We start from the raw sequence: 12,508 nt of genomic DNA on the forward strand, positions 1-12,508 counted from the left end.
TTTCCTTTATAAAAGGCTAAATAAAACAAAAATACTGGTGGTAATTTTTGACTGTGTAACTTTACAAACGGCACCCCGTAACCGACAACTGTGTTAGCAGCTGGGTTGATGAGCAGCAGAGGATCCGGGGGGTTTCTGGCAGTGCCGTGTTCCAGTCGGAGTTTTGTTGCCCAGAATGGATCCAAAAATTAAACAATGACAAAGAAGCACGCAGAGAAGGTGAAAGAATAAAAAAATAGTCTGGTGGTCCAGTTCTCTTCCATCAGACAGGCTGTTGGCAACTGAAACCCCACATTTTTAATTTAATTTAATTTTTTTGTTGTTGCTAGTTAGAAGATGAACGTATGTGGCCCTGATGCTCTCCTTTCGAGCTGTTGTTCCAGTGGAGCGCTGTCAGTTATCAGAGAAAGACTGACTGCTCTGTCCTAACTCATCATTTAAATTTTCTATATATTACAATAAGAATTCAATATTTTCAATAAGTGTGTGCTTCCTTAAAGGGTATTCAATTCACTGAATGTGTGTTACAATAAAGGACCTGGAGTCTATGTTTAATTTGCAGCTATTTTTTGTTTGCAACATAATGACCATAATGGATATAGCTACAGCTTACATAATGTCGAGGGAGGTTCAGATGACTAGTTTTCTATGATGCGTCCACTTTAATTGTGACGTTGGAACAATGCTTCTTGGTGGGGACCTTGGCTGCATGTCACTCTTCTCCTCTTTGCCCTTGATTCTGTTGTCCGTCAAACGCCACAAAAATGCGTCAAAATCAACAACATAGTTCCCGCAGTTGCATTCTTTTCATTTCTGGCAGTGTTTAAGGGAATTTATGTGACCAAGCGATGTTTACAGCGAGGCTTTAAAAAAAAAAATCCCAGAACATGAATACACACCCAGATTCATGGCTGCAGGTTTTTTTTTTTTTTTTTTTTTTGCCTTGTTGCTCACTCAGCTCGAGGAAGGAAATGACTGATTCCCAACAGGGACTGTCACTTCCATATTTAGGAACTAAAGCCATTGTTAGAGTAGACAAGCTGGCTGCCAGTTGTTCTCCACCCAGAATCACTGTTTCATATGAGTTCACTCTGACAGCATCTTCTCACTTTCTGCAGAGCGCCCTCTGCTGGCCACAACCAGCAGGCTTTTCACTATTTAAATATGCTACCAAAACATCTCATTACACTTTGGATGCAGTTGAAAAGAAACCTGCTGAAAGCAATCACTTAATGGACACCTGCAACTGAATGACTTTTGGAGTCGGCTTGATTCAAGATGGCCGCCACAGCCAGTTTTACGCATAGATTTTCAAGTGGTAGTAACTGTGACTGATCCCCACAGAGACTGAGCTCAAACAGATTGCACATATTTGTTTAAAATGTGGCAATGAGCTATTTGTTAGCAAAATATCATGTGAACCACAGGACTGATTTGAAAGAGTTTCATGCAACCGTAAATAGGTCACATAATTATTGTTCACTGGCTTTGATTTTATTTATTTTTCTTAAATTAACACAACATTTTGAAGTATTTTAATAAATGAAAATCACAAGTTTGAGGAGACGATGATTAGACTTTGTCTTTGCTTGTTTCATATAAATTTGGCCCAGCCTGTTTCTACAATTTTTTTTCATGAAATGACGACAATTAAGCTAAATTGGTGTTCATTGTTTTTCCCAAGTGTGGCGCTCTATGAGGAAGATAAATAAAGACTATTGCGCAACCAGCATTTGCTATATAGCCTTGAAGCAGGAGGCTCTATCTATTCCTAAGCCAGCTATAGATCTGACTAATGATAGGCCGGCACCACGGTTATTATAGTTAACTAAAACTAACTAAATAAGGACAATTGAAATTGAAAAAAAACATTTTAGTTAAGTGAAATAAATAAAAACTGTAATAAAATTTAAAAATGACAACTAAACCTATACATTTTTTACAAAACTAACTAAAGCAAACTGAAATAATAGATAGAATATCTTTAGTTTTAGTGTTTGTCAGTTTGTTTTAAGCCATGTGGATCCTTTTTTTCCAAATTGAGTCGTTTCACATTAGCTGCGAGCAGTTTACAGCACGTCATGGTCTGTAACAACACTTGTTTACAGTCTGCTGCTGCTCAGCATCGAARGCAGCGAAGTCCACTTTGAGATTTCTTTGAATTTGACTGCGAGAAAAATCAAAGCAAGTGTCTTGTAGTGGAAACAGATGATAAAATCGGTGGAAGGCTTCTCAAGGGAAAAACTGCATGAATCAAGCTCGAACAAGATGCTAACTATGACTATCTTAACGCTAGCTTCTCTCAGTAGCTCCCATGAAAAACAAGCAACAGGTAGCACCGGGTTGGAGACAACTATTTTCATCGTCCTAAAATAATCACCCAGTTGACAAAATTGAGTTATACAGTTATTTTAGTAAGGTTTCGCTACAATGGACTGCTTTAACTAGCGACCAAATAGCTGTTGGTTAGTTAAGTCACAGGAACATCATAAGCTTGAGGATGCATTGGCAAATAAAATATTGAACTAAACTAAAACTAAGCATTAAAAATGCAATAATAACTAATAAAAACGAGCAAATCCACTGTAAAAACTAATTAAACCTAACTGAATTCAAATAAAAAAGACAACGAAATAAAACTAAACTATAATGAAAAATCCATAAATATAACTGCGAGGCCGGCACTGGCAAATAAGGAGACAATTCGTTTGTGTTAGCATCGGAGAGGCTAGCGACTAGCATGGATATTTTAATAATTTAAAGCTTATCAAAGTGAGATGCTTCTGAAGTTTAAGTTGAATAAGTTGTTTGAGTTGATGTTTTTATGTTGTTGTTCTTATTTTATTTTTTTTATTTTATATTGTTTTGTATTATGTTTTGTTTGAATATATTCTGCGTTGAAAAAGGACAGACATAATAAGATTTGTTGTTCTGCTGCCTTTCATTTTATTTAGATTTGTATATTTTTTGGTTTATTTTTTATTATTGTATATTGTATTTTTTGATGAAATGAATAATTTTTTTAATTGAATTTAATTGAATTGAATAACTCTTTATGTTTAATCCACAGACACTGAGCAGACACGAGTCCTCACAGAAACCAGCAGCAGGTCTCCGGAGGCCACAAATCTGTCAACGGAGCCACTTAGCTTCTCTTTTATAACGGGCACCGAGGCCGGCAGCAGAAGTAACTTGAAGGAGTTCACCAACACAAACCAGACGCCTGTCACCGCCCACACGGTGTCCCCACAGGACATGTCTTTTCAGTCTACAGGAGAGGAAAACCTGCCACGGGACAGCCCACGTACCACCCTCCGATTGGGGGACGCCACAGCTTTGATGTCGCAGACGGCCGTCCTTGCCGACCGCACGTATACGACCACCATCAGCCGCGCTGGGGAGAGAACCCTGCTGTCTGTGACATCGTCCTCCAACAACAACACCTCACCTGGCTTTACACAAGACTCCAGTTCACGCCAGCCTTCCTCTACCTGGGGGATTCCTCCTCAGCCTGCAGACACAGAGGATTATACTCAAAGCGCTCCGTCAACAAGGACTAATGGAGGGGAGCGGCACACAAATGGCGCCTTTTCAGAGACGGGGACCCCAGTGGGGGTCACGGGAGCCCTGAATTTAACCGCACAACCTAATGTCACCGAAAATCGACACACTCCAACAGGACAGGAGACCCCCGAGTCCACGCCCCCTCTCGGGGTGACCGAGCTCAGCACGGACCAATCACAAGTCTCCGTTTCCGGCACTTCACTTGTCACGTCCGCTGCCGGAGGTCCTGTGAATGTCTCCGGGACGGATCAGGGTTCCGGCTGGAGTGTCGGAACATCCACAGAGTCGACCACCGGAGCCCAAAGCTCCATCACTCAGAGCCAGGAGGGCACAGAGGGGCTTTCATCCCAAACCAGTGAGGGCGGCGTGGGGCTGACGGCGGCACCCACAGCTGTCAGCAGCAGCACCTCCAGAGTAAACGACTCTTCCACAGACACGCCTGAGTTCAGTACAGAGGTCTTCCTCACCACAGAACCAGTGAATGTCACTGAGAGGTAAAAGACTTTCTGCTTATTCCGGTCAACATTCAAACAGTTTGGAGTAGGGATGCACCGATATCGATATCCGATGTAATTATTGCCGTTATGGCCAATAACTGATATTTACTGATGTTACACAAACACACAAATTATATAATACATTTACGCATAAACACACTTGGATCTTTTTTTGATACAGTAAATAAACAACCAGACCTCTGACATGGCTCTACTTCAGTTATTCCTGGCTGCGCAGCATCAGTATCACTATTATGATCAAACAGATACAACTCAACCAACCTTCTCCCCTCCCAAAACAGAAACACAAGGCTAAAAAGTGGGAAATCAATATCGGACGTTAATATCGGCCCAGTTTTAAATACCGAACGATACAGATATCAATATCGATACATTGTGCATCCCTAGCTTAGAGTTTCTTTCTTGCGTTTTTAGCAAACTACATTTGTTTTTTTCTGCATACTCTGGCAGCACATTCTCAGTGGTCAGCACTGATGTCTCTCAGCAAAATGGTCCTGGGTTCCATCAACGGTTCGAACCTGGGGTCTTTCTGTGTGGAGTTTGCACGTTCTCCTTGTGCTTGTGTGGGTTTTGTCTGGGTGCTCCGGTTTCCCTCACAGGAAAAAAAAAAAAAAGACGTTAGGTTGCTTTCAGGCCTCTCAGGCAAAAGAGATGCGTGATTTCAATGGGATTTTCTTGGTTAAATAAAAGTTAATAAAAAAAAACTTTATGGCATTTTAACGATTCAAAAACCAAAACGATATTTTCGATCTGGACTAGTGTGCTTTGACGTTTAATATTTGTAACTTTTAGACTTTTCAGAAGTATGTTTTCTTTAAAAACTAATTCAACATTCTCGCAATAATAATTCTTATTCTCCTTTTATTTTATTTTATGTTTTGTTATTTTCTTCCTAATATAAACTAGTTACGCTAGCTGTAGCTTTTAGCTATAAGCTTTTTGCTAATTTAACTTTTATCTATGTGGTTTAGCTGGTATAGCTATTGGGTTTTAATAATATTAGCTATTAGTTACAGTTTTACTGATTTTAGCATCTAGCTACTGTTCTTCTACTGTTCTGCTGGTTTAGTTTTATTGTTGTTATTTCAGTCTAAGGGTGCACAAACCTAAGCATAAAAATCAAGGATTTTAGATCTAACTGTTTACTTCCTCTTTCACAGAACACAAACAACGGAGGAAAACACTTCCGAAGCTTCTGCCTTTACTACCACCACCACGGCCTCCACTCTGCGGCCCCTGCTTTCTACATCTTTCACTATTTTAAGTAGCATCTCTAGTGGTTATTCATCAGAGGCCCCTACAGAGGCCACCCTTCCATACGTGACCCCCACCTCCCCAGTTTCCACCCAGGCCACGCTGACTTCTGCAGCCCACCCCACTGACCGCCTGTCGCCCAGTCAGGGACCCTCGACGGGGCCGACCACGCCCACCGAAGCTGCCACCGTGCGGACCGAAACGAGTCCAAAACCCCAGAGAGTTACCACAGCTCCCAGTCAGTACCGGAGAACCACCTCCGCTCACAGCTCTCCTCCAGCTGGGAGCACAGAAGCTCTGCGGACCACCAGCACACAGTCAGAGCCCGTGGAAACAATGCCACCTGCTGGTATCCGAACCACAAAGGTGCCACGGAGTGAGTGCTTTGCTTTGTACACTGCTGTGTACTTCACACTACTTTTCATTAGTTTGTTCTCAGTTACACAGATCTCAGAAGTTAAAGGAGAAAAACCACTCCTCTACCTAATTTACTGCTTTGTTTTAACATTTGTAATCATGATATTGCATGTATTTGAGCTCTATTGTTTCACAGATTTCATAAACTCACTTGAAGTTCATTTTAATAAGTATACTTAAGTTTAAGTTTAAGTATATCGAGTAGGCACCATGTACTTGTAGTGTACTAGAAAGTATATTGATTTAAAACTTCTTTGTACTAAACTGGGATGTTTTTAAGTTTATGAAAAGTGCACTTTAAGTATGCTGTTATGTCTTTTTAAGTTTATAAACTTACCAAAAAAGACATATATTTTAAGTACATGTCATTAAGTATACTGAAGTATATAAAAGTGTATTTCCCTGTGTACTTTTATTTACCATAACTGATAGAAGTGTACTAGCAGTTTACTAACAAATATACTTCTAGGACTAAATTAGCCCACAAAAAGTTTATGAAAGTATACTCAGAAGTATGCTGAAAGTAATCTAAGTATAGTTTTAGTTTAATCTTGAAATATACTACAAATCAGTCTGTGTGAAAAGTGTACTACTGAAGTTTATCTTGACCAAAGGTTTAAACAATAGTATAAACTAAGTATAGTTAAACTTTTAGTATACTTCTAGTACAAGCCAAGTATAGTGTAAGATAAACTTGGTTAAGTATATCTCAGATAGGTACATAAGAAGTAAACTGGAAGTATACTTTTTCATTTTAAGTTTAAAATTAATATACTTAATGGATACTTGCATATACTTTTTTGCTAAGGGAAATTAAAAAAAAACTTTTGTTTTGTCTTGTGCTGAGATTTTGCAGTTTTTTTTCCTGGCTAATGGTAAAACATCTTGTCTCCAATCCACGCCAGGAAACCCTTGCGTGTCGAACCCGTGCTTGAACGGAGGTGTGTGTGTGAGCTACGAAGGTCCTGAGTACACCTGTCGCTGTAAGGAGTCCTGGACCGGACCAAACTGTGACCAGGGTGAGCTTTTCTTTTTGTTATCATTTGTCCTGCACAGTTTGACATCATCCCACCACAGCGGCTGTGTTTTAATGCACGGAACACTCTGAACGTGTTTTTCATGAAGTGTTTTATAGTTCACCTCTGTGTGCTCAGATATGGATGAGTGTGAGAAGGACCCCTGCCCCGCCGGCTCCAGGTGCGTTAACACCAGAGGCTCCTTCAGCTGTGAGTGTCCGCTCGGGTTGGATCTGGCGGATGGACGCACGTGCACCAGAGGTAATGCCGCTGCAAAAACAAGTGCATTCTTTTATCATTTGTATAGCTCCGAGTTATTTCACTTCGCTCACCGTACGCTCCTCAATTTTTTGTTATTTAGCAAAAACCTTTCTGGGAAGCTTTAGTTTCGAAAAGCAAGATTCTTCTATAAAAAGCGCGGCCATGCATGAGATCCAGAGAGAGATCCTACAGCTGGTGAGCATCGCTCCACATTTTTAAACTGTGCTGCTTATTTTTATTAGTTTATTTTGTATAATAAGTCTCATACATTCATAACTTTCTTTACTGCAGCTTAATGTCTCCTTATCAGTCCTTCAAGGGTACAGACGCTCAACTCTGAGCAAGGGGTAAGTGTCTAACGTCACTTAAGCTCCGAAGCTGTCCTAACCCTGCCTTTTATAGCTGTAATAATGTCCTACTATTTAATTAACAACAAATGTGTGATCTTTGTCCCAGAGAGCGGGGCGGGCTTCATATCCTGGCTGTCAACATGTTTGCCATCTCCGCTGATGTGACGACGGCTGAAGTCTACGAAAGCGTCACGGTTGTTCTCGGAAAGTGTAACTCCTCACTGAGTCACTGCCGAATGGCCCTCATGCACCAGCTCTCTTACCACAGTAAGTCTTAACAGTCACAGTCCTTCAGGCTCTGAGACCTAAAATAAATTTGAAACGGAGTTTATTTTTTTTAAAGTAGACTAGATCTGTTACAAAAGGACAACTGATATTACCAACTTTTAAAAACTGTTACGGCCAGAGGTCTTTCTTCTATGTTTATACTAAAGCATGGAATGACATTCCTCAAAACATAAAGTCCATTTCAAAACTACAGCCCTTTAAGAAGAATCTTGTCTGCCATCTGCTGGACACTTTTTGTTGTGCTCATATTTAGACGTCCTATTTTGCAAATGCTGCCTTCCTGAAATTCGGTATGCTTGTTTGTCTTTGTGTCTATGGTGTATAATGATGTGATTGTGATGCTGTATTTCTGAGTGTTTTATGTGCTGCAGAACAGGAACCTGCTGTAAAACAGCAATTATGCTGAGTCAGGCTTGATTTTTAGTAATCTTTTCCTGTTAAATCAAAAAATCAAATCAAATCAAAGCGCCTCTGACATGAAATTTTTGTAATAAACATGAATGCACTTTTGGAAAGATAACATTGATAACATATTGCAGAACAAATTCCACGTCGCTCAGATGAACGGTTGTTGAGATGTTGGCATGTGAAGAAACAGGAAGTGATGTCAAAGGGGAGTGTCTGCATGTAAACAGAGTGTTGATTCAAAGGCTAACAACACAGACTGTAGAGAAGAATTTGATGTTTCTTTACATTCATTTTAGTCGCTATAGACGAAGAAGAGAATTTTTTTAAATAAACCGAGACAGCGAGTTTATTTTATTAAAGAGTTCCCCTTTGATGTCACTTCCTGTTTCACTTTGGCTGAGCCAAATTTAAAAGAAAATAGGCCAGTTATGTGAGAAAATGGGTAAAACTATGTGTACTATGCCAATTTTCTTAATTATAAAGATGCTTTCTTTGACTTTTTGCGTTTGAAGGATAGGCATGTCACAGGCACTTTAATCTGTGAGAGTTCTCTATATATCCATATACCTGCAACTTGTAATTTACACACAATCTGTCCAAATCGACGTATGCGGTTGATCAAAATTAGCTGTAGTGACATGTATGACCTCTGGAGGGTGAATTACTAATACAAAACCAAAGGGTTTTTTTGGCTTCAGGCTTGTAATTCAGGTTTCACCCTTGAATGTGTCCTCGCTGTCTTGCAGTGGAGAGTTTGTGCGAGGCTCAGAGGACTCAGTGTGATCCGGAGCGCTCCGTCTGCGCAGACAGCAGCGGCACTTCCTCCTGCCAGTGTCTGCAGGGGTATTACAAACGCAGTCCAGACGAGATGTCCTGCTTGGGTGAGCACTTTTTCATCTGTATTACTACTTTATGAAAGCTTGATCATTTTAAGCTTTTTTTTTTTTTTTTGGGCTGAAAAAAAAAAAACAGCAAAAATTGAAACTGAGCAATTAGAGCAAAATCAAGTCCAGCATTTTTTTTAAACATTTGTTTCCCTCCTAGAATGTGGAGACGGCTACAAGCTGGAAAACGGCACGTGTGTTCCGTAAGTTTAACTTTATTTATTTTTTATTTTGCATAAGTAATGTGACAATTAGAAAAAAGCTTCTGTTTCTGTTTTTCAGGTGCATGTTTGGATTTGGAGGATTCAACTGTGGAAACTGTAAGTGTGTTCTAACAGGCCAGCAACATTCAGCTTGAACAGATGTTTTGCTTATATCTTCACACACGTGTTATTAAAAGTATGATTTTATTACTTTGTTTCGTTACAGTTTACAAACTGATTGCAGTTGTAGTTTCACCTGCAGGGGGAGCTCTGCTCCTCATCCTTATCATTGCTCTCATTGTCACTTGCTGCAAGTAAGTGACTCAAACTTTTAGTACAAAAGCTACATTTGTTTTTTTTTTTAAACTAAGCTTGTTTCAAAAAAAGAGGAATTATTAATACATGAAATAAGTTCACATAAATAAAAAAAACCTCTAATTTTTGTTACTTTTTTGATGTAAGTTTAACTTGAACATTTTTTAAACTTCCCAGAAAAGACAAAAATGACCTCAACAAGATCATCTTTAAGAGCGGAGACATGCAGATGTCCCCGTATGCAGACTTCCCTAAAAACAGCCGAATATCCATGGAGTGGGGCAGGGAGACCATAGAGATGCAAGAAAACGGCAGCACAAAAAACCTGCTGCAGATGACCGACATTTACTATTCTGTAAGTAGAACATACAGGGAATATTTTCTAAATAAAACAAACAGAAAAAAAAACATGCAGAACTCTCAGAGTAAGCACATACAGTAAGTAAACGACAGATGGTGTACTTTTTTTTAAAAGAAGAAAAAAATACCTGGAGATTAAACTGTTTTCTTAAAATCTAAAGATCCTTGTCATTGTGCAAATCAGTTTCATCAAGCATCTAAAGGGAAAAGCTCCTGCTAAAATTAGCTTAGCACTGCTCTTTAAGTGGTTTTAAATTGGTCAGGCTGCGTTTGCCTGTAATTATGACTGATTAAAATTATGTGTGAACTAGACATGGGTMTTTACGATGTWAAAACAAGTGTGCATTGCCATGTAGCATGTCATTGCAACATGGCTTTGCCTGCAGCATTGGACTTACAGAATGAACTGTGACCAAGTTCAAAGGTGTTTTCTATACCAATTTGTGCTTGTCAAGTCAGCAGGTGTTTGTAATTAAGGTAATTGTGTGACAAAATGAAGTTTGAAGAGATTTTTGTTAAAGCTGCAGTAGCTGGATTTGAACCCTGATCTCCCGCATGAAAGACCACAGTGATCATCATGAGACTATAGGAGATGTGGCAGAGGACAATCCCAGGGATTGGATTGTATGCATACAGAAAATGTTGACCTTGCCAATGCAATTATTGACACTTAAGTGCAATATATTACAGCAATAGGACAACATAAAGACAGTATTACACTAAAACATCAAAATACAATCATTAACATTGTAATCACTGAACCAGAGTTTAAATATTATAAAACTATGGTGCAATACCATATTGCGTAGAGGCAGCAGGGGGCAGTATTGGACCAATACAAGGCTCCCATGACTGCCATTATAATTTATTAAACATTAATATTTCAAAAACTATAAGTTTTACAGGCACCAAAAGGCATAGCCATCATTTGGCACAGGGGCTTTACAAATATAAATTACAATGGCAGCTCTAGGACAAAGTATGCAGGAGGAGAAGCATGGCAAAGTTGAGATGACTTGGATGGGAAACGAATCACAATAGTGTGCATTGCATTGGCAATGCACACTGATAAGACGCACTGACTTCATGCGTGGTTGACTWGTTCTGTGAAAGGTCTTAATGACGGAGGTTTTTACATTTTTAATCAAGTGACGCAAAGGTTCTGTTTAATTAAATACACAAGGGATCTAATGTCATGTTCCACTAAACAGTACAAGTGGCGAGTTTAATCACTTCTTCGTTCCATCGGATTTGAAAACAGTTCCCCCTCACCTAAACTGATTCTCCCCAAAGGCTACAATATCTTTGTGTTTGATTGAACAGATAATTAACTTCAAGCCAAATAGCTGGCAATAGACATTATGCACTTACATTTTTCTATGTTTTTGTGTCTCGTCTCTCAGCCTGCTCTGCGTAACTCAGACCTGGAGAGAAACGGCCTGTATCCGTTCCCGGGTCTGCCGGGATCTCGGCACTCGTGCATTTACCCCGCCCAGTGGAACCCCTCCTTTATAAGTGACGACTCACGAAGAAGAGACTACTTCTAAGTGCCGCCCCRCGCTTCCAACACAAACCYAACCAAGCCCTGACWGTTCTGATGGGTTTCTGTCCCCATGAGGAGGATGAAATGTGAGCTGTGCTCTTTTAATGACTTATCTGTCTAAAATCAGGGCTGCACACTAAATACGCAAATGTGTTTGTGTGTGTCTGCATTTTTGCTAAAATGTTTTTGCAAGTGAAATYTATTTCCTTGTGACCATATCAGTGTTTTGCATGTTTTGAACCATTTACTTAAATGTATGTACATCTCAGACTGCTGCTGTAGTGTTTAATGTATTTTTGTTTGTTTTGTTTTAAAGCAGCAAAGGATTCTCAGCTTCAGTGCAAAGATAAACGATCCATTACAGTTTAGGTCATGTCTCCCTTTCCTGTTGCCACTTATTGCTGTCAGATAATACAGCTCTGCATCAATGACAAAATGAACATTTACGGGGGGAAATGTGGGGAAGAAAAAAAAAAAGCACTATAGCAGAAGCTTGTGATGTGCACTGAATGGACCAGAACATGCAAAAACACACATACTGCAGCTCCTGAAGTGCTAAGATATGAAAATGTGTGCACCACTGCTGTAATCGTTTTTGTTAATTATCTGAGGATAAGTTATTCATGGAACATGGTAATAACAAACCACTGAAAGATGTACAAAGTCTTTTTTTTTTTTGCTGACAGTGACTACAGAAGAACTTTGTAACCTGATGCTAGCTGTTATTTATTCCATGTTATGTCCAAGCTGCCTACATGTAGCAGAATGGATATCACATTTATACACACTGACAGACTTTAAAGGGATAAGCCTGTGGCTTTAAGCATGAGTGAGTGTATGTGTGTGTGTGGATGATGAATGAGTGTGTGTGTGTGCATAAGCAATAAAAGAACTGAATGTAAGTTGATATCATAATTAGCTGTTTCTGTTGTGAGTTGTGTTGTTTTTATTTGTTATGACGTGTTGTTTCTGGCGTTTTAGTCAGACGTGTTTATTTAAATAAAAATACTGAACAGCCTTTTTTTATTATATCTTTTTATTTTGTGCTTTTTCCATTAGATTTTAACACTAAACTATGTGGAGTCTGTTGATTCTGTCACTAAAGCTGTATTGGTGATCTAATTGAC

General features: G+C 39.4%; 1 protein-coding gene across 1 annotated transcript in view; it reads left to right on the top strand.

The window, feature by feature from the left end:
- The window catches only part of heg1 (heart development protein with EGF-like domains 1), a 17,662-nt gene extending 5,263 nt beyond the window's left edge, over nucleotides 1-12,399 (top strand). The window contains exons 2-14 of the mRNA XM_014011534.1: nucleotides 3,071-4,058; nucleotides 5,243-5,712; nucleotides 6,659-6,772; nucleotides 6,908-7,030; nucleotides 7,131-7,225; nucleotides 7,322-7,377; nucleotides 7,487-7,647; nucleotides 8,823-8,957; nucleotides 9,121-9,163; nucleotides 9,243-9,280; nucleotides 9,390-9,477; nucleotides 9,656-9,833; nucleotides 11,242-12,399. Of these exons, the coding sequence (XP_013866988.1) occupies nucleotides 3,071-4,058; nucleotides 5,243-5,712; nucleotides 6,659-6,772; nucleotides 6,908-7,030; nucleotides 7,131-7,225; nucleotides 7,322-7,377; nucleotides 7,487-7,647; nucleotides 8,823-8,957; nucleotides 9,121-9,163; nucleotides 9,243-9,280; nucleotides 9,390-9,477; nucleotides 9,656-9,833; nucleotides 11,242-11,385 (2,633 nt within the window). The 3' untranslated portion in view covers nucleotides 11,386-12,399. The remainder of the gene's footprint in view (nucleotides 1-3,070; nucleotides 4,059-5,242; nucleotides 5,713-6,658; nucleotides 6,773-6,907; nucleotides 7,031-7,130; nucleotides 7,226-7,321; nucleotides 7,378-7,486; nucleotides 7,648-8,822; nucleotides 8,958-9,120; nucleotides 9,164-9,242; nucleotides 9,281-9,389; nucleotides 9,478-9,655; nucleotides 9,834-11,241) is intronic.
- Nucleotides 12,400-12,508: the final 109 nt, after the last annotated feature.

The sequence above is a fragment of the Austrofundulus limnaeus genome, unplaced genomic scaffold (assembly GCF_001266775.1).
Source record: "Austrofundulus limnaeus strain Quisiro unplaced genomic scaffold, Austrofundulus_limnaeus-1.0 Scaffold81, whole genome shotgun sequence".
In the NCBI taxonomy this organism is placed as follows: Eukaryota; Metazoa; Chordata; class Actinopteri; order Cyprinodontiformes; family Rivulidae; genus Austrofundulus; species Austrofundulus limnaeus.